Source organism: Chlorocebus sabaeus, chromosome 21, assembly GCF_047675955.1.
Source record: "Chlorocebus sabaeus isolate Y175 chromosome 21, mChlSab1.0.hap1, whole genome shotgun sequence".
Taxonomy (NCBI): Eukaryota; Metazoa; Chordata; class Mammalia; order Primates; family Cercopithecidae; genus Chlorocebus; species Chlorocebus sabaeus.
This window is the reverse complement of record NC_132924.1, coordinates 101,636,354-101,656,190: the sequence shown is the minus strand read 5'-3', so window position 1 is coordinate 101,656,190 and position 19,837 is coordinate 101,636,354. Positions and strand designations below refer to the sequence as shown.

At 44.6% G+C, this 19,837-nt stretch overlaps 1 protein-coding gene across 3 annotated transcripts; it reads right to left on the bottom strand.

Moving 5' to 3' along the window:
• Positions 1–1,427: 1,427 nt before the first annotated feature.
• On the bottom strand, positions 1,428–18,166 carry GARIN1B (golgi associated RAB2 interactor 1B). Of its 3 annotated transcripts, XR_005242360.2 has the most exons (8): positions 17,870–18,166; positions 16,568–16,752; positions 14,426–14,678; positions 10,189–10,310; positions 8,443–8,746; positions 6,602–6,639; positions 3,095–3,262; positions 1,428–2,080 (listed from the first exon to the last, which is right to left on the bottom strand). XR_005242360.2 is itself a non-coding variant. In XM_038004405.2 (7 exons), exons 1-7 carry the CDS (start codon positions 18,113–18,115, stop codon positions 2,067–2,069), a joined length of 1,032 nt encoding a protein of 343 aa, XP_037860333.2. In that variant the 5' UTR covers positions 18,116–18,166; the 3' UTR covers positions 1,428–2,066. The 3 variants fall into 3 exon arrangements, 2 of the variants coding, with proteins under 2 accessions (XP_037860333.2, XP_007981032.3); XM_038004405.2 differs by lacking the exon at positions 8,443–8,746 and having other exon boundaries at positions 6,602–6,645; XM_007982841.3 differs by lacking the exon at positions 8,443–8,746.
• Between the last annotated feature and the right edge of the window lie 1,671 nt (positions 18,167–19,837).

Genomic DNA, 19,837 nt, shown 5'->3' with positions numbered 1-19,837 from the left:
TGATGATTTCCAGGCAACATCAAGGACCTCCTTGAGGCCATGATGATGACTTTGCAGTGAGACTGGTTAGTATGTCATGTGATCTTCTCCAGAGGGGTTCAGTGGCAAGCTTAGCAGCATCATACAGGCATGGAGCTGGTAGAGAACTGGATTTAGCCAAGGAAGGAAGTGAGAAAGACACAAAGATGTTGAGAGTGCATACCAGGAAGTGATAATAATAATGACTGATCACAGGTAATCTAGGTTACAGGGGAAGGAAATGAGAACATGAAGAGAGGGAGGGACAGTGAAAACCTGGTAGAAGCAATAGATTGTAGGATTGATGGGTCAATGGATTATTGGACTCAGGAAAACACAGGAGATGGTATAGCTAGGGAGTGGAAATAATGGGGTTAGGTGCAGTTATTAATGACAAGCTTTAGGGTAAAATCAAGGGAGACAATGGTTGAGGAGGGTGGAAAAAGTATTATTGGAAGGCAGGAGTTCAGGGAACAGAGATCAAAGTACGGGAAGGATCATCTATGTGGATGTTGAAATTACTAAGAATTAGGACATAACTCAGTCTTTGAGTAATGGTGATCCAGGAGCTTATGTTTTTAGCCCTCCAACCATTTCAGCCTGAAAACTACTTCAGTGAGGAAAAAGACACTGCTAGCATATCTTAAGTCAAATCAAAATACCCACCCCAGTTGGGGGATGGGCAGCTTTCCTGAAGTACTCAAAGTCTGTTTCTCATTAAATGTGAAATTTTTCTTTTTTTGAGACAGGATCTCACTCTGTCACCCAGGCTAAAGGCAGTGGCACCCTCACTGCTCACTGCAGCCTTGACCTCCCAGGCTCAAGCAATACTCCCATCTCAGCCTCCCTAGTAGCTGGGACCACAGGCACACGCCACCACTCCCAGCTAATTTTTTTGTATTTTTGGCAGAGATGGGTTTTCGCCATGTTTCGCAGGCTGGTCTCAAACTTCTGGGCTCAAGTAGTTCACCTGCCTCAGCCTCCCAAAGTGTTGAGATTACAGGCATGAGCTACTGCTCCTGACACTATTGCACATTTTAAACAAAGAGGCCAGTCCATAGACCATCTGACAAACACTCCTTCATGACTCCCTTCATCTAAAATTGGTAAACCTCTGATTAACCTATATGTTGAGCCTATATTTCCTATCTCTGGAATCTCTAATTTAAAAAGTACTAACAAAGTATGTCGACTTTTCAAGGGAGTGTTATACAAAAAAGAAGTTGAGCCAGTGTTTGCGGCACGGAGATAATAGCAAACTTAGGGAATTTGAACACAAAAGAGAAATTCACCCTTCCTTACACACCTTGTCTTACTACCTCCCGTAAGAACCTTTCTGCACCTCAAACCCAAACCTCTATTCAGAACTATAGGGCTAGCAAGTCCAAGTTAGGGAACAGACCAACAATGAAGGAATAAAGCTTTAATCAGAAGAGAGGAACTAGCAAGAAAAACAGACAGAAAGGGAGATGGAAGGTGTCTGGCAGTTCACATTTGTCCAGAATGGTCTGAGCAGGGAAGAAAACATATTTCTTTTTTTTTTTTTTTGTTTATGGCTTTACTTTCAAGTTTTAAATTAGATAAATAGAAGCTTGGTGAGCATCTCTCAGGGATGTGTCCCTTCTCTTGTCCTCCTTATCTCATCTGCCAAGTCTCTTCTGTTTCTTGTTACTGCTTCTCTTTGTGTCTGTCATCTGCTTTGACTTTCTCCCGCCACCTTTCACCTTTCACCTCCATTTTGCTTTCTTCCACTTCTCTGGTCCTACTTCCCTTTCACTCCTTTCCTCCATCTCTTGGACCTGGCCATTCTGAGAGCACATCTTGCTAGGCCAGCTCTGGCAGCGGCATGGAGGTAGCGTATGCCAAGGTGCAGTGGTGAGGACGTGGTTATGTACAGCTGGAAAGGCTCTGCTGTCACCGTGAGGTGACTATTTTTCCTTAGTTGCAGTTTTCTCCTCCTCTCCATCCCGATAATCCCTCAGAAGCTGAATGCTGCAAAGTGGTATTGATGAGGCTTGCATAGATTCTCCCCATTGTGGAAGGATGGCTCAAATAGAATTTCCTGTGAGTATAGGAGAGAAAAGTGTTTGATAGGATATAAATTACCTAAAAAGCTCTTTTGTGAGCACATAGATACTTATGCTAATTTTAAAAAATGGTCAACTATCTATAATAGGTATCTTATAAGAGTTGGTGGTGGCCGGGCCCAGTGGCTCACACCTGTAATCCTAGCACTTTGGGAGGCCAAGGCAAGCAGATCACCTGAGGTCGGGTATTCGAGACAAGGCTGGCCAACATGGTGAAACTCTGTCTCTACTAAAAGTACAAAATTTAGCTGGGTGTGGTGGTGCATGCCTTTAATTTCAGCTACTCAGGAGACTGAGGCAGGAGGATCACTTGAACCTGGGAGGCAGAGGTTGCAGTGAGCTGAGATCATGCCGTTGCACTCCAGCCTGGGTGACAGAGTGAGACTCTGTCTCAGAAAAAAAAAAAGTTGGTGGTTTATTAATGATATTTTACTTTAGAAAACAGAAATCACCCCTCCCTTTTAAGGAAATCTATCTCTGGTCAGACAGAGGCACGTAGGAAGTACTTCACAAATGTTTATTAAATGAATGTGTGGATAGACAAATGGGCCTTGAGCATGGAGAGAGAAGGACTGGGACGTTAGGGAGGTCTGACCCCATCCCAGACCCCTTAGCCTACTTCCTTTTCACTCTCTGCACTCCAACCCAAGCAGTAAGAAGGCTCTTCAAGAGCTCCAGGAAAGGAAAAGAGAGGAAAGACCACATGGGGACTCTGCAGAGGAGACCCCTTACGCCTCCCACACAGCAAGAGAAAGCAGCTGTAGCATCAACAGCATCTGGGGGAACTCTGGGGGCCCTGGAGGTGCCACACATCAGGGTTTTGCTCAGCCCAGTTGGGAAAAGAGGGCTGAGGTCTCTGTGGCTAGCATCCCTTGACCATACCACACAGCTTTCTGGAATCACTCTCAGGACCCCAGGACCTGACCCAGCCCTGAGGCTGAATGCCAGGGCTGCCCCACAATGGCAGGGGATTCCTCCCATTGCTGTACCTATTGGTGGGGCCAGCTGTGGCCCAGTGGAGGCTGCCAGAGTGCTGAGGAGTGACAGGGGCTGCAGGCCGGAGGGGTTCTCTCTTTCCCACTCTCCGTACGTGAATGAAGCTCTCCAACGTAGGTCACGGGTGCAAGGGATGCTGTCTTCACGGGAAGAATCTCTCCCTAGATCAAGTAAAGAAATGCATTTGTTTGTATGCTAGTTCACAGAGCACTCACAGGTAACAGTCGACATTTGGGGGGTGCTTATGATGTGCCAGGCACCATTACAAACAATTACATGCATTCATGGTCCTTTAATCCTCACCTCTGTAAGGACAGAGAGGATGAGTAATTTACCAATAGTCACACAAGGAGAGGCAGAGTCAGAATTCCAAGCCGGGCAGCCTGGCTCCAGAGTCCACGTTCTTACCACTATATCACATGAACAAGACAGCACCAGTAAAAGGAGAGACCTAATATGATTCAGATGGGTTAACTGAGTGAATTTCCCCAGGAGATTCATCTAGCTGAACTAGCAATGGCCTCGAACCTCAGAAGACCTTAAGCCAGAGCCTTTTCTTGGTCCACTTGGGCCCGGCTTTTCAAAGGATGGCCCATAGCCCAGCACCTTGGGCATTACCTGGAAGCATGGTAGAATCGCAGTCTCAAGCCCACTAGACCCAAGAAATTCAAATCTGCCTTTTAACAAGATCTATGGGGGACTGTTTGGATATTAAACTTTGAGAAGCACTGCAATAATAGGCCACACCACCTGCTGGTGGGGAGTGCAAAGAGTCAGCCACACAGGTGCTGTTGAGCCTCTGGTTTTTCCAATTGTAAGTCTCTCTTATTTATCCAAAAGTTCCAAGAGGCTAGGGTATAACAGTCTTTAAACTGAGAGAGTATGCTACCTCACCCAATGAGAAAAGAGGGCCTGGAGGCCACATGGGATGGTTAATTTCAATTCAATTTCAGCCTAGGAACATCTTGGGCATGGTAGGCCCCATGATGCCAGATACCCTGTGACCCTAAAATTCTGTTTTCTCAAGTCCCAGAAATGTTTGAAATAATCCTCACGTCTGTTTTCTTCAAGCCTAATGCCATGGGGTATGTTTTGAGTGTGTATGTTTATACATATGTGTGTTTGAATGTATGTTTAAATGCAGAGAAATTAATCACCATCATGTCATTAGTCGCATAACATGAGAAAACATTCTTAGGCTTGGACAAAATGTGAGGCAGCCACAGCTGTGCTCACCATTTAGAACAGGGGCTGTGAGCTGGCAGCCTCCAGGCTGAATGTGGTCTGCAGATATGTTTTGTTTGCCCACTAAGTGTTAGCCAATACTATGCTTTAATATTTTATAGGAAGGTGGTATGCCACATATGTCCAGATCTTTTGGCTTCTCTTGAAAAACCAGAATATTTGGCCTGGATTCCAGCATGGCAACAATTAATGGAAGTCTTAATTGAAACTTTCACTTTCTCATCGCCACTATCCCCACCGCTCCCTGCTGTCTTCTCAGTTTTGACACCAAGTGTCAGCTGCCAGCAGTTGTTTTACTTATAATAGAATTTAGAGAAAAGTTAACCTTTTCTTACATCCATGTCACCCAGCCCTTTATCCACTTTTTTTTTTTTTTTTTTTGAGACGGAGTCTCGCTCTGTCGCCCAGGCTGGAGTGCAGTGGCCGGATCTCAGCTCACTGCAAGCTCCGCCTCCCGGGTTCACGCCATTCTCCTGCCTCAGCCTCCCGAGTAGCTGGGACTACAGGCGCCCGCCACCTTGCCCGGCTAGTTTTTTTGTAGTTTTAGTAGAGACGGAGTTTCACTGTGTTAGCCAGGATGGTCTCGATCTTCTGACCTTGTGATCCGCCCGTCTCGGCCTCCCAAAGTGCTGGGATTACAGGCTTGAGCCACCGCGCCCGGCCACTTTTTTTTTTAAGTCTGAGTCTCACTCTGTCACCAGGCTGGAGTGCAGTGGCGCGATCTTGGCTTACCTCAACCTCCACTTCCCCAGGTTCAAGCGATTCTCCCGCCTCAGCCCCCCGAGTAGCTGGGACTACAGGTACACACCACCATACCCAGCTAATTTTTGTATTTTTAGTAGAGATGGGGTTTCACCATGTTGGCTAGGCTGGTCTCGAACTCCTGACGTCATGATCTGCCCGCCTCGGCCTCCCAAAGTGCTGGGATTACAGGCATGAGCCACTGCACCTGGCCCCTTTTACCCATTTATATCACCTGCAGACCTATACATTTGTAATCCCTGATTTAGACGAAAGTTAGCAGAGTTCCCCTGGGACCTATAGTCTTCTCTAAATTTATAAATATGTTATGATATTCTGGCTGCCCACTGAACCAACGTGAAGGAATAATTTATTGGTGGCATGGTATATGGGTATTTATTGCCTCCTATTGTGTTCTCAGCCCTCTGCTTCATGCTGTGGACAACTGAGAAGCATGAAAACAATTTAGTATTCACTGAAGAAATATCCCTCCAACCTATAAAACAACTAGGGAATAATGAAAGAGATGTTATGACCAAGGAAGGATTAGCCTGGCAGGAAGGTGTTGTGTGAAGGGTAGGATTCAGTAGGATAGGCAGGATTTAGAGTGAAGCATCGGGGAAAGGAAGTGGATGGGGGATGAAGGAGGCATGGGATGGCTAAGGTTTGCTGGAGCAAAAGATTTGGGCTGGAGAAGATGATTAGGCAGAGGGCTGCTATTAGAGGAACAGGGAGTGAGCAGGTGAGATGGGTGAGATGGGGGAAAATTGTGCAGGGCCATGCATGGCAAACTGAGTGGATTTGGGGTGAATAGAAGCTGGAAATAGGGAACTGGCTGCTTTTTCCAGAATGTGTCATGCTGCCTCATGCAGATTCTGTTTCTTCTTCCTGGAATGCCCTGCCTTATCTGTTTCAGCCAGCTCACTTGCATTCATTGTCTATGACTCAGTTCAGAAACCATGCCTCCCAGGCCAGCTTCCTGGCAGGAATGAGGGACCCCCTTCTTTGTGCTCCTTTGGCACCCTAGGCATAAGCTTTGAATGTTGTCTGGAAGAAGACGTTTTGTAATTCGGGGATTTCCCCATCTGACACTACCAAATTATAAACTTCTTGAGGGACCATGGGGTCTTTCTACATGGTGACCCTAAAGCACATCACAGTAATTGAGACTTACACAGTATTCAGTGCATGGTTTTGAATGAATAAATGGATAAATGAACTTGTGGAAGAGTGCTTCAGGCTTGAGATGAGATGGGCTGGGCTAGTGTAGGGTCTGTGGGTGTAGAAATGAAGTAAAGAATAGAAGATAAATTGCAAAGAAAGAAGTTGGTTAGGACTTGGTGCCAACTTGATTGTGGTGGCCAGAGAGCCTAAAGGAATTCAAACTAAGGCATGGAAAGACAATGTCAATACTGACAGCACCAGGACAACCAGGATGGGGGCTAGAGGGGATCTTATTCTTATATCCAGAGTAGAAAGCTCTTTGAGGTATGGTACCCTGTGCCCTCCCTTACCTGATCTGTTCTTGTTGGTCTCCACCTTTTTGCTGCTCCTGAAACTCGAGCCATTTCAGGATCAAGGAAATGAAAGTTGAAAGTAAAGGAAAAGAACATTAAATTTGTATTTCAGATCTTGTTCAAAAGTTCCTGATGCAAAGCTTTAGAGACAGATATAAATATGAAAAAGGCCAGCTGTGGCTATATTGGATGGGTGTGACGCATATTAAAGTTCCAGAAAAAAAAAAATCAGGAAGGGGGAGGTGGAATGGGGTGGGAGGTGGGGAGCAGAGCCCATGCTGCTGATTTTGCTGAGGAGGAGGGGGTGACGCCATCTGTTCAGTTCTGCATCTCAGCCATTTATTTTATTTGCTGTTAAGTTGCATGTTGTTGCCAGTATGCAAAAACTGGTAATAATTGCAACCAGACTAGAACCAGCCCAAATGAGAGAAAAATCATCACTCAGGGACTCCATTCTGGGAAACTGAAGAGAAGGCGCTAAATGTCTGTACAAAGCAATTATCAAGATAGCAGTGAAGCAAAAACGAATCCCTTCCTCCCCTCGTTTCTTACATCCTTCTGATCTGCCCAGACTAGGTTGCCATAGCTCCCTAACTCGTTTTTCCACATCTCTCCTTCCCTTCAAATTAACTGTCAGGCAACAGCTAGCATGACCTTTTCAAAATGTAAATTGGATCACGTCACTTCCCTGTTTAAAATGCTGCTAAGGCTTCCATGACACTGGAAGTCTAAATTTCTTCTCATGGCTTCCCAGGCCCCGCCTGGCTCAGTCCCTGCCCTCTTCTACTTATTCTCTTCCACCACTACCTGCTCTTCCACACTGGCCTTCCACCAAGCTTCTTTCTTTGCAGAAGCCTCAGCCTTGCACCTGCCCATTCCCTTAGTCTGCCTGGCCCTTCTTCACCCTTTCTTTAGCTGTCTATTGCCTATTTTCTACTTCAGATCTTAGCCTCCTCTCAACTTCTAGAAATATTAAAAGCTGTCTGTGCCAGAGAGTGCCAGTAGGCCCCCAGTGACCCTTTTTGCCTTCTCCCTGGGGGGCACAGTACCTAATTTTGTGTTGTGTACATGGCTATGCAAAATGAGGAATGCATTTCCCAGCCTCCCTTGCAGCTGAGTGAGGTCATGTGACTGAATGTGACCAATGAGGTATAAACAGAAGCTGTTCTTTAAATAGTAATTTAAAAATCAGTGATCTGGCCAGGCACAGTGGCTCAATCCCGTAATACCAGCACTTTGGGAGGCTGAGGTGAGTGGATCACATGAGGCCAGGAGTTCAAGACCAGCCTGGCCAACATGGAGAAACCCCATCTCTAATAAAAATACAAAAATTAGCCAGGCATGATAGTGAGTGCCTATAACCCCAGCTACACTGGAGGTTAAGGCATAAGAATCACTTGAACCCGAGAGGCAGAGGTTGCAGTGAGCTGAGATTGTGCCATTGCACTCCAGCCTGGGAGACAGAGTGAGACTCTGTCTCAAAAAAGAAGGAGAAGGAAGGAAGGAAGGAAGGAAGGAAGGAAGGAAGGAAGGAAGGAAGGAAGGAAGGAAGGAAGGAAGGAAGAAAGAGTCAGCGATTTGATATTTTGAGACAACCAAAAAGTAGTTTCAAACTACCTTGCTCTATTAGAGTCCAGTGCCCTCTAGCTCAGCAATATAACATCTCATCGAGCAGTTCCTTCATTACAGAGCTCTGTATGATATATGGAGTGACAATCTCTAGGATATATTCCTTATACTGGGAAACAGATCAGTCTTTCTCTTGTGTTAATAGTTTTCTACTTCCAGCCAAGTTAGAATTAATAATACAAGTTAATATTTATTGAGAGCTTTCTTACAATTTGCCTCTAAATCTCCTGAGGAGCATTCTAAGTGCTTGATGCATATGAGCTCATTTGATCCTGACATCTGGAGGAGGTTGGCACTATTTTCATTTCCATATTACAGATCTGAAAACTGAGCCCCCAAGTTTCGATATGCTCAAGGGTGCAGTCAGAGCAGTGACTTGGGCCCACGTCTATGTGAGCTCTTCGCTGCTATAAGTGCTTGCCTCCTCTGAGCTGTACTGGTTTTCAGTTTATTACCAGTGCTCAGAAAGAAAGGGAATTTGTTCTGCCTCTGAACTGCTGGTCCAACTGGTTCCTGTTGTGACAAAATTCTCCTCTCTAATACCTCATTTTTCTCTCCTGGTAACATTTACTAATTTATTTCTGTCCTCCCCTTTCTATTAAACCATAAGTAACAGGCACTAGGACCCTGGATCCCACTTTATCTGGGACTGAATATTCTGTGGTACCCTCTGGTCTAAGTACGCTCAACTCATGTTTCTTTTAAACCAACCGGTTTTATACCAAGACTTAATGCTAAGTCATCCGTACATACAGCGGCATTGCCTCAGCCATGAAGAAGACAGATCTGTAGCATGGAGCTTTCCAGAACAGACTCTATATTAAGAAAACGACCACAGAAGTGCCATAAAGTCCAACCAGAGACCTTGGGTGAGTAGGTAAGTAAATCCAATAAGTCGACAATGTTTTGAACTATGGTTTTGGTTATTTCCTGTAGGACTAGAAACTGGATTAGAAATAAGGTTTTACGTGACCAGGCATGGTGGCTCACACCTGTAGTCCCGACACTGGGAGGCTGAGGCAGGTGGATCACTTGAGGTCAGGAATTCGATATCAGCCTGGCCAGCACGGTGAAACCCTGTCTCTACTAAAAATACAATAATTAGCCGGGTGTGGTGATGTGCGTCTGTAATCCCAGCTACTTGGGAGGCTGAGGCAGGAGAATCGCATCAACCCAGGAGGCAGAGGTTGCAGTGAGCTGAGACTGTGCCACTGCACTCCAGCCTGGGTGACAGAGTGAGACTCTTGTCTCAAATATACAAATGAACAACAACAAAAAAAGAAATTAGGTTTTACTTTTTCACCTGTATACCTAACTTATCCTCATTGTTGGAGAGTTTTGTTTCATTTTTTATAGTAGTCCTCCTCTGGAGTCAAGCCCACCATGCTTGCTGTGTGGAGAAGGAGAACAAGGCAAGGAGAGCTGGAGGAAGGTTGTCCTGAATCAAAGATAAAGACTGAACAGTGACTGGGCACGGTGGCTCATGCCTGAAATCCCAGCACTTTGGGAGGCCGAGGTGGGCAGCTCACCTGAGGTCAGGAGTTTGAGACCATCCTGGCCAACATGGTGAAACCGCATCTCTACTAAAAATACAAAAATTAGTTGGGGGCGTGGTGGCACATGCATGTAGTCACAGCTACTTGGGAGGCTGAGGCGGGAGAATCGTTTGAACCCTGGGTGACGGAGTGAAAATCTGTCTCAAAAAGGAAAAAAAAAAAAAGACTGGATAGTGAGTGGCAGTATATCAAGGCCAGGCTGGTCTTGAATTCCTGACCTCAAGCGATCCACCTGCCTCGGCCTCCCAAAGTGCTGGGATTACAGGCGTGAGCCACCATGCCCAGTCACGTAAAACCCTGTGTTCATTAACCAAGATGTTTGGTTTCTGGATCTCACAGCCCAGACCATCTGGGTTGCAGGAAGGAATGTCAGAGGCTGGCCTGATTTAAGTCATGTACCTCAACTGGTTCTGTTGGTGTAAGTCGGCAAAAATTTGAGAGAGGGCTTCACTCTCCCCCTTGGCCATTAGTTGAATGAGACTCTCGCTGGGCTGGGAGGCTTGGAGTTTCTTCTGTACTAACTATATGAAGAAAAAAAGCAGAACCAGGTGGTTAAGGCCTTGGGGTCTTCACATTTTTGTAATATCATGGTTCAGACTCTAAAGTGTTAGAACTCAAAAATTTCCAAAGTGCAGCCACACCAGCTGCTCACAGAGGCAATTCTGAGGCCATATTTTTTGGTTTACACTCCTTGTATAGGTAAAAATGTCCTTTTGTGCCTTAAGGATAATATCTTCATTACATACTTTTAACATAACTTAGCAGATACTTATTCCTATTAGTATACCTTAATATAATGTATGAATAGCCTATTAATATAAGCTTTAATAAAGTTTATGCTGTTTGGTTTTATACTTAAATGTAGGGGAATCATATATTTGTTATAGAAATTTAGTGGGATTTTTCTTTTGAGACAGAGTTTCACTCTTATGCCTAGGCTGGAGTGCAGTGGCGTGATCTCGGCTCACTGCGACCTCTGCCTCCTGGGTTCAAGCGATTCTCCTGCCTCAGCCTCCCAAGTAGCTGGGACTATAGATGTCTGCCACCACTCCTGGCTAATTTTTGTATTTTTAGTAGAGACAGGGTTTCAGTATGTTGGCCAGGCTGGTCTTGATCTCCTGACCTTGTGATCTGCCCACCTTGGCCTCCCAAAGTGCTGGGATTACAGGCGTGAGCCACCGCACCCAGCCTAATTAGTGTTTTAAAATTTAATTTCTCTAAGATATATCCTATATATCCTATAATGTGCTGCTTCTTACATTGGGGCAAAATTAATTTCTTTCCTGCTGTTTGTGATACTCAAAAGTGTTCCAGTTGTGCTGTCCATGTCCATAGCCACTCATTCATTCCATATTTATTGAATGCCAACTAGGTGCCAGGTACTAGAGATATAGCCATAAAGAAGACAAATAAAACCCCCTGCCTTCATGGAGTTTCTGTTGTAGCTGAAGTCAGACTTACATTCATCATGTTCTGGGGCAAAAAGGCCCAGGTATCTTCACTGGTGAATTCTATCAAATATTTAAAGAAGAAGTAATAGCAATGCTTCATGAGTTCTTTCAGAACATAGAGGAGGCAATCCTTTCCAACTTCTTCAATGAGGCTAATATTAACTTGATACCAAAGCTAGGGTATCACAAAGATATCACAAGAAAATTGCAGACCAATATCTCTCATGAGCATAGATGCAAAATTCCTCAACATAATGTGAGCAAACTGAATCTAGTAACATGTGAAAAAGAAATATATGCACTGTGACCAGGCAGATTTTATTACAGGAACACAAAGTTGGTTTAACATTAAAAAAATCAATTAATGTAATATACTATATTAACAAAATAAAGGACAAACCACATAATCATCTTAATAGATGCAGAGACAGCATTTAACAAAATCTAATACCCATTCATGATGAAAGAAAACAAAAGAAAGAAAACCTTTTCAATAAACTAGGAATAAAGGGAACTTCCTCAACCAGATTAAGGGCATCTACAAATATTCATAATAAGCATCATACTTAATAGCAAAAAACTGAATGTTTTTTTCCTAAGATCAGGAACAAGACAAGGATGTCTGCTCTTGTTTCTCCTGTTAAACGTGTACTGGAGGTTCTAGCTAGTGCAATAGAGCAATAAACAAACCTAGATTGGAAATGAAGATGTGAAACTGTCCTTATTGCAGATGACATGAGTGTGTGTGTGTGTGTGTTTGTGTGTGTGTGTGTGTGGTGTGTAGGTAGAAAATCCCAAGGAATCCATAAAACTGCTATAATGTATAATGAAGTTAATATTTAAAAACCAATTGTATTTCTAATACTATCGATGAATGACCCAAAAATGAAATTAACAAAACACAAACAGTTCTGTTCACAACAGCATCAACAACAATAAAATACTTAGGAAAACGTTTAATAAAATAAGTGCAGAACTTGCAGAACTTGTCTACTAAAAACTACAAAATAGGCCAAGCATGTGGCTCACACCTGTAATTCCAGCACTTTCGGAGGCTGAGGCAGGAGAATTGCTTGAGCCCAGGAGTTCAAGACCAACCTAGGCAACACAGCGAGACCTCATCTCCATTAAAAACAAAACAAAAGCTACAAAACATTGCTAAGAGAAACTAAAATATTGAATAAATGAAAAGACATTCCATATTCAGATATTGGAAGACTCAATATTATCAGATGGCACTTCTCCCCAAAGTGATGTATAAATTCAACATGTGCTTATCAAAATTCTAACAGGTTTTTTTGTGAAATTAACAAACTGATTCTAAAATTTATATTAAAATGCAACAGATCTAGAATAGCCAACACAGCTTGAAAAAGAACAAAATTGGAAGACTTATATCACCCATTTTCAAACTTAATATAAAGCTACATTAACCAAGACATTGTTGTATTGACACAGAATAGACAAATAAATCAACAGAATGGAACTGATAATTCAGAAATAAATCCTTATATTGATAGTAAGTTGATTTTTGACGAAGGTGCTAAGACAATTCAATGTGGGAAGGAATAGTCTTTTCAACAAATGGTGCTAGGCTAATTACATATCCACATACACAGAAAAAGTACTTAGATCATTACCTCATTCCATACATAAATATTAACTCAAAATGGATCATAGACCTAGATATAGGAGCTGAATCTATAAAACTCCTAAAGTAAAACACAGGATAAATCTTTGTGACTTTGGAATGAACAAAGAGTTCTTAGATATGCATAGAAAACCTGATCCATAAAAGAAAGTTTCATGCCTGTAATCCTAGCACTTTGGGAGGCTGAGGCGGGTGGATCACTTGAGGTCAGGAGTTTGAGACCAGCCTGGCCAACATGGTGAAACCCTGTCTCTACCAAAAAATACAAAAATTAGTTGAGTGCGGTAGCGCATGCCTGCAATCCCAGCTACTTGAGAGGCAGAGGTGGGAGAATCACTTGAACCCAGGGGGTGGAGGTTGCAATGAGTCGAGATTGTGCCATTTCACTCTAGCCTGGGCAACAGAGCGAGACTGTCTCAAAAAAAAGAAGAAAAAAGTTGACAATTGTACTTTATCAAAATTAAAAACTTTTGCTCCTCAAAAACATCATTAAGAAAATGAAAGGCAATTCACAGACTGAGAGAAAATATTTTCATATATCTGATGAACAACTTGTATCCAGAATATACAAAGAATTCTTACAATGCAACAAGAAGAAAAAACCCAATTGAAAAATGGTCAACGCTAGGCACAGTGCCTCATGCCTGTAATCCCAGCACTTCGGTGGGCCAAGGTGGGTGGATCACCTGAGGTCAGGAGTTCCAGACCAGCCTGGCTAACATGGCAAAACCCCGTCTCTACTAAAAATACAAAAATTGGCCGGGCGCAGTGGTGCACGCCTGTAATGCCAGCTAGTTGGGAGGCTGAGGCAGGAGAATCACTTGAGCCTGGGAGGCAGAGGTTTCAGTGAGCCAAGATCGTGCCACTGCACTTCAGCCAGGGCAACAGAGTGAGACTCCATTTCAAAAAAGAAAAAAAGCAGAACAAAACAAAAAGAAACTACAAATACTCTGTGACTCTGCCCTGGAGTTGGCCCCATGCTACAATATGGATGAACCTGAAAAATGTTATGCTAAGTGAAAGAAGCCAGACATGAAAGACTATATGTTGTAAGATTCCATTTATATGAAATGCCAAAGATGAATGTGTAGAGACTAAAGACAGATAATGGTTGCCTAGAGCTGGGAGTAGGAACAGGGAATGACTGCAAATGGGCGAGGGGAATTTTTTAGGGTAATGGAAATGTTCTGGAACTGGATTGTGGTGATGATTACATGACTCTATACATCTACTGAAAGTGTTGAAACTGTGGTTTCAACATAATCCACAATAAAATCCGCAATGGTAGATTTTAGAAAACAATAAACAATTTACATAAAATTGTTTATATAAAAAATATATAAAAGCAAAAAACAATTATAAAATAAGAAAATCCCCCATACTGGATTTTATGGTTCTAAATGCTATTCAATAAAGCTGTTTAGAAAAGGCCTGGAGCTGAGATCACTTTCATAGGGTGCTCACATACCAGCTGGGTTAAGCTCTACCTCACTGCTCTGGCCTTGGCTGGAGGTTGGCAATGGTGATTACTTACCTTTGAATCTCCTGAGGGGCTGCAGCAGTTCTTGGGTACCAGGCAATGAGTGACAAGAATCCTAGGATCTTTGGTGGTGATGGATAGCCCCTTTTGCAGAATTTGAACCAGTCGGATCCAGAAGTGGAAGACAGTCTCAGGATGGTCAGGGTGGAGCTTTAGGTAATAAATCTTCTCGGTGACTGTCCTCAACTGCAGGATGCGTTGATGGTGGTCACATACCTGGAGCTCCACAAACTTCAATGGGAGAATCCTGAAGCCACCAGGGAAGACACACATTGACAACCCTATTGCCTCCAATCTGACCCTGTCTTCATTAAAATGAGGAAGGTCTTCTTTAGAACTAAGGCTTTTGGAGGTAGGAAAGAGGGTGCTTTAGCACAGTGCTGTTCGAATGCTGGGGAGACCAAATACACCGGCTGAGTTTGTTTAAAATGCAGACACCTGAAGACACCACTGAAGATTCAGATTCAGTAGGAATTGGGTATGGCCCTGGAATTTGCCTTGTAACTTCCACCTACCCTGCCATGATTCTCGTGTGCCCTAGACCCTATTTGAGAGAGACAGCCTAGGAGGTAAGGTGGCTGGAGTCATAAGATTTTGCAATTTCTTTCTTTCTTTCTTTTTTCTTTTTTTTTTTTTTTTCAGACGGAGTTTTGCTCTTGTTGCCCAGGCTGGAGTGCAATGGCACGATCTTACTCACCGCAACCTCCGCCTCCTGGGTTCAAGTGATTCTCCTGCCTCAGCCTTCTGAGTAGCTGGGATTACAGTCATGTGCCACCAGGCCCGTCTGATTTTTTATTTTTAGTAGAGATGGAGTTTCATCATGTTGGTCAGGCTGGTTTCGAACTCCTGACCTTAGGTGATCCACCCGTCTCTGCCTCCCAAAGTGCTGGGATTACAGGCATGAGCCACCACACCCAGCTGAAATTTCTTTCTTGAAAGCACCAAAAGAGCTTGCCGCACTGTCTGGCTTGTTCATTTATTGAGTTTAATGCCACAGTTAGTCTTCCCAAGGGAGTTAAAGTTCAAGGATCTGGCATTGGATCTAATATTAGTCAGCTGGGACTGGGCAGTACTTGCTACAGGTACACCAAGAACATCATGGAGAGGTGTATCACCAAGGTAGCATGGAGAAATGAAGGGCTTTCCTGGACTTTTGGGAATTTCTAGAGATTCTTGAGATATCCTACAGATTATCTAAAGAGGCCCAAAGATTTAAAAAGGCTACTTCATTCCAGACAAGCATGATGTCACTATATGCTACAGCTCTAAGTGAGACTTAGTCCCATTTATTTTACTGATTAAAAAACAAAACAAAACAAAACAAAAAAAACCTGGCAGGGCATGGTGGCTCACACCTGTAATCCCAGCACTTTGGGAGGCTGAGGCAGGTGGGTCATCTGAGGTCAGGAGTTCAAGACCAGCCTGGCCAACATGGTGAAACCCTGTCTCTATTAAAAATACAAAAATTATCCCGGCGTGGTGGTAGGTGCCTATAATCCCAGCTATTTGGTAGGCTGAGGCAGGAGAACCACTTGAACCTCGGAGGCAGAGGTTGCGGTGAGCCAAGATCCCACCATTGCACTCTAGCCTGGGTGACAGTCTTTTCTGAGATTCTCTCTCAAAAAAGAAAGAAAGAAAGAAGGAAAGAAAGAAATAAAGGAAGGAAGGAAGGAAGGAAGGAAGGAAGGAAGGAAGGAAGGAAGGAAGGAAGGAGGAGAAAGGAGAAAACTGAGGAGCAGCAAATAACTTGTGATTTTAAAAATTGAGTCCAGTTAGTTGCATACCAAGAACTAAAAATAATCTCCTTTCCCCAACCCATCTGCCAGACCTCATTGCCTCCTTGCCCTTGGGCCCAATGCTGAGAGATTTCCTATGAATTCAGTGGCGTCCATGCAGTGAGAAAGAAAGTGGGCAGGTAGACTGGCCCCTCACTCCTGTCCACATGACATCTCCCTTTGTCCCACTTGGCCTCTGTCCTTCCAGTGTACCACCTGTCTTAGGACACTGTTGTCTAAAAAAATCAGTGTCACTGCTGATGATATCTCTATCTTCTCCTTGAGTTTAGTAGTCAAGCAACCTCCACTTTGCATCCACCCCTCACCCCTCTTGTCCTCCATTCTCATCTGCGTTGCTCACCTCTTCAGGAAGATGTTCGGGGCTGTGGATGGTCTAGTCCATGTCTGGTTCTGCCCCTGGTGCCATTTGACACTGGCCATGAGTAGGATGTTGGGGAGGGGCAGGCAGGGCACTGAGGAGGTCACCCCCAGGGCCATGGTGTAGGAGGCTTTGTAGATGTCTCTCCAATTCCTGCCCCTTTTGACCTGCAACACAGCCCCCAGGCACAACCTGAGCATTTGGCAAAAGCCGCCATCTGTTTCAGCCCAGGGTTTCTCAACCTCGACACTATTAATGTTTTGGGTTGGATATTCTTTGTTGAGGGCAGGATACTGCCCTGCACACTAGAGAATGCTTAGTAGCATCCTTGACCTGTACCTACTAGTTCTAGTAGCACTACCAGCCAAATGGCGACAACAAAAAATGTCTCCAGACATTGTCAAATGTTCCCTGGCAGTTGGGGCCAAATATTAATTCTTGTTGATAGCCACTATATTGATTAAACAACTACTAGTATTTAAACAATATTTCAACCACCCTTTGTTAACAATTGCCCACAAGAATTACAGCCCAGGAGTTCCCTGCCATCTGTCATTTCTGCCAATCCTCCCTGGACTGTTTCCTGGCCTTCTCTGAAAAATTTATCCTCTTGTTCCTTCCTGAGGGGCCCTGTTATCTCCTGCACCTTCACTGAACAGGAAGGTCCTCTCTAACTCCAAAGTGATGTTTATTCTTGCTTCCATCCAACCAGAGGAGAGCCCAGGCAAGGAGACAAACATGCACCGAGTGCCTGTTAGACCAGGTGCTTTGCTTGTTGTATTAGCATTTCATCCTCAGGTCAGTTCAAATCTTTTACAATAAAGGGGCCAGATTCAGGCTGCACAGGTTACTTGCACAGTCACCTCCCAAGGAGAAGGCAGAAGACTGGAATCTGAGCCCAGCTGTCTCTGGGTCCCCAGGTGCTGTTCTTTCTCCAATCCGCATTTTTGTTCTCAAGAAGTGTCTCTTTTCACTGCCTCTTTTTTCATCTACTTCAGGTGACAGCCTGGGGGCTGAAGTAAACTGGGGGATTAGAATACCGAATTCTCCTCTCAGAGCAGAGGACCCCTGACCTTTCTCCCTGGGTGACAGCTATCTGTAGGAGAAGCCCTGTCTGAGGCTCAGCAAAGCCCAGGTCAGTGGGGATGGCCTTGTATTCCAGGTCACTATCTTCTTGCCTCAATTCTCACTCTGCCCCAGTTTCAGGGGTGGACTCTCTCAGTCATATCTTGGTAACAGGTTTAGAAGAATCAAAAAGTGCTATTCTGTGCCACCCAAGAGTACCTGGACGAAGTTGCTTTCAAACACCACGGAGTTAGGAAACAGGTTGAATTCTGGAGAATGAACCACCTGGCAGAGCAGTCCCTCCTCCACACCTAGGCCCACTCCAGGGTTCGGCTCTCGATCCACAGGAAAGAGGCCCCTGAATTCTTCCCAGGCATTCAGGGAAGGGAAGGTTGGATAGGATCTTGTGACTTTTACTGTCTTCTTTGATTTCCTCCAAGTCTTTCCATGTGGAACTGATGACATTTCTACACATGCTCAGGGGCCTGCTGCACATTTGTCCTGGGATCTCTCTCTCCCCTCCTGGCCTTGGGCAGCTGGCCAAGCCCTGGGACCGCCAGTCAGCTCACAATGATGAATGGATGACATCATGAAAAACCAGCACGGACCTGCAGGAAGGGGAAGTGCAGAGGAGCCGCCCTTTTCCTCCAGAGAGCCTGTGTGCCTTATCGGTGCCTTGATATCCCGCAGCCCTTTTCAGGACCCCAGGACATAGTCCTCCCAGAACTTGCAGAGAAAGCAGTGAGCCACGCAGAAAGCAAGCAAGGAAGGCTGTCAGGAAGCTCCTTCCACTGCTAAGAGGAAAATGCCCTTCCTGCCTTTCAACCCTTCCTTACTCTGAATGCAACCTATCTCACACAACTTTAAAAGCTGCGTGTCCATTGAAAACCCTGTCTTCCTAAGCTTTGCATCATGTGGGCCCCCGACACCTTGGTGGGTCTGCAGGTTATGGAAGCAGTTGCAGGGCAGTTGGTGCCTGCTCTGTGTTCTGCCGCGGCAGGCTGGTTACTTCTGCAGGACTTATTTCCCTTAAGAGGTCAAACTGAAGAAGCAGGGGAAGGAATTAGTTTCTTATCCAGAGGCTGGCTTTGTCAGGGCGCTGGCTGGGAGGAATAGAACCTCTGCTAGGTCCACAAGCTGTTCCCCCTCTCGGAGAGTGACAGCGTCCCTCACCCCTGAACCAGAGGAGGAAAGAGCCCAAATCATGGGCTGCTAGGTCAGGAGGAGAGAACCAAGCAGGCTGACCACTATGCAAGGCCATTCCCGGGAGAAACTGTTTTCTAATTTGGACCAAATTCTAAATTTTTATTTTTATTTTTGAGATGGAGTCTCGCTCTTACTGCTCAGGCTGGAGTGCAATGGCGTGATCTCGGCTCACCACAACCTCCGCCTCCTGGGTTCAAGCGATTCTCCTGCCTCAGCCTCCCGAGTAGCTGGGATTACAGGCATGTGCCATCACGCCCAGCTAATTTTTTGTATTTTTAGTAGAGACAGGGTTTCTCCATGTTGGTCAGGCTGGTCTCGAACTCCCAATCTCAGGTGATCTGCCCACCTCGACCTCCCAAAGTGCTGGGATTAGCCACTGTGTCTGGCCCAAATTCTGAATTTATTACATAATGAACTAACCATCAAGGTCAAATGTGACACATATAGAAAAAGGGTTTGACAATCATTACACACAAAGGACAAGCATGGAGGCTGACTTTTGTATTTCATTATAAAGTCAGAGAGAAGCCTAAAGGGCCTGGAGGCTCTCCCCGTCCAATTCCATCAGTCCTTCCCTCTGGTCCTTCAGATCACACTCCTGCTCCAGCACCTGTTATAGCTCCTGACTCAGTAAAGCAACTTCCGACCTCACTTTTCTCATTATCTTTTGTTTACCAGGTAGGAAAAGTGATTTCATGGTCACATTCTCTAAGGATTGGATTAGAGACCACATCCTTTGGCTTGTATTTCCCTAGAAATAACCTAGAAAGGGAACACACAGCACAAAAGCATAGTAATTAATAAATTGATATGTTGCTGTTCACAGTTAAAGCTTACCACAACAATAAAGCTCATTGGTTTAGATATACGGTTTGAGTATACTTGGCCATTGAGACACCCCCAAGAGTCAGTTGGGGAGATGACTTCTCTTTTCCGTACAAGTCTGTTAAGCCCACTTCTATGGTGTTCAACCCTCAGAGG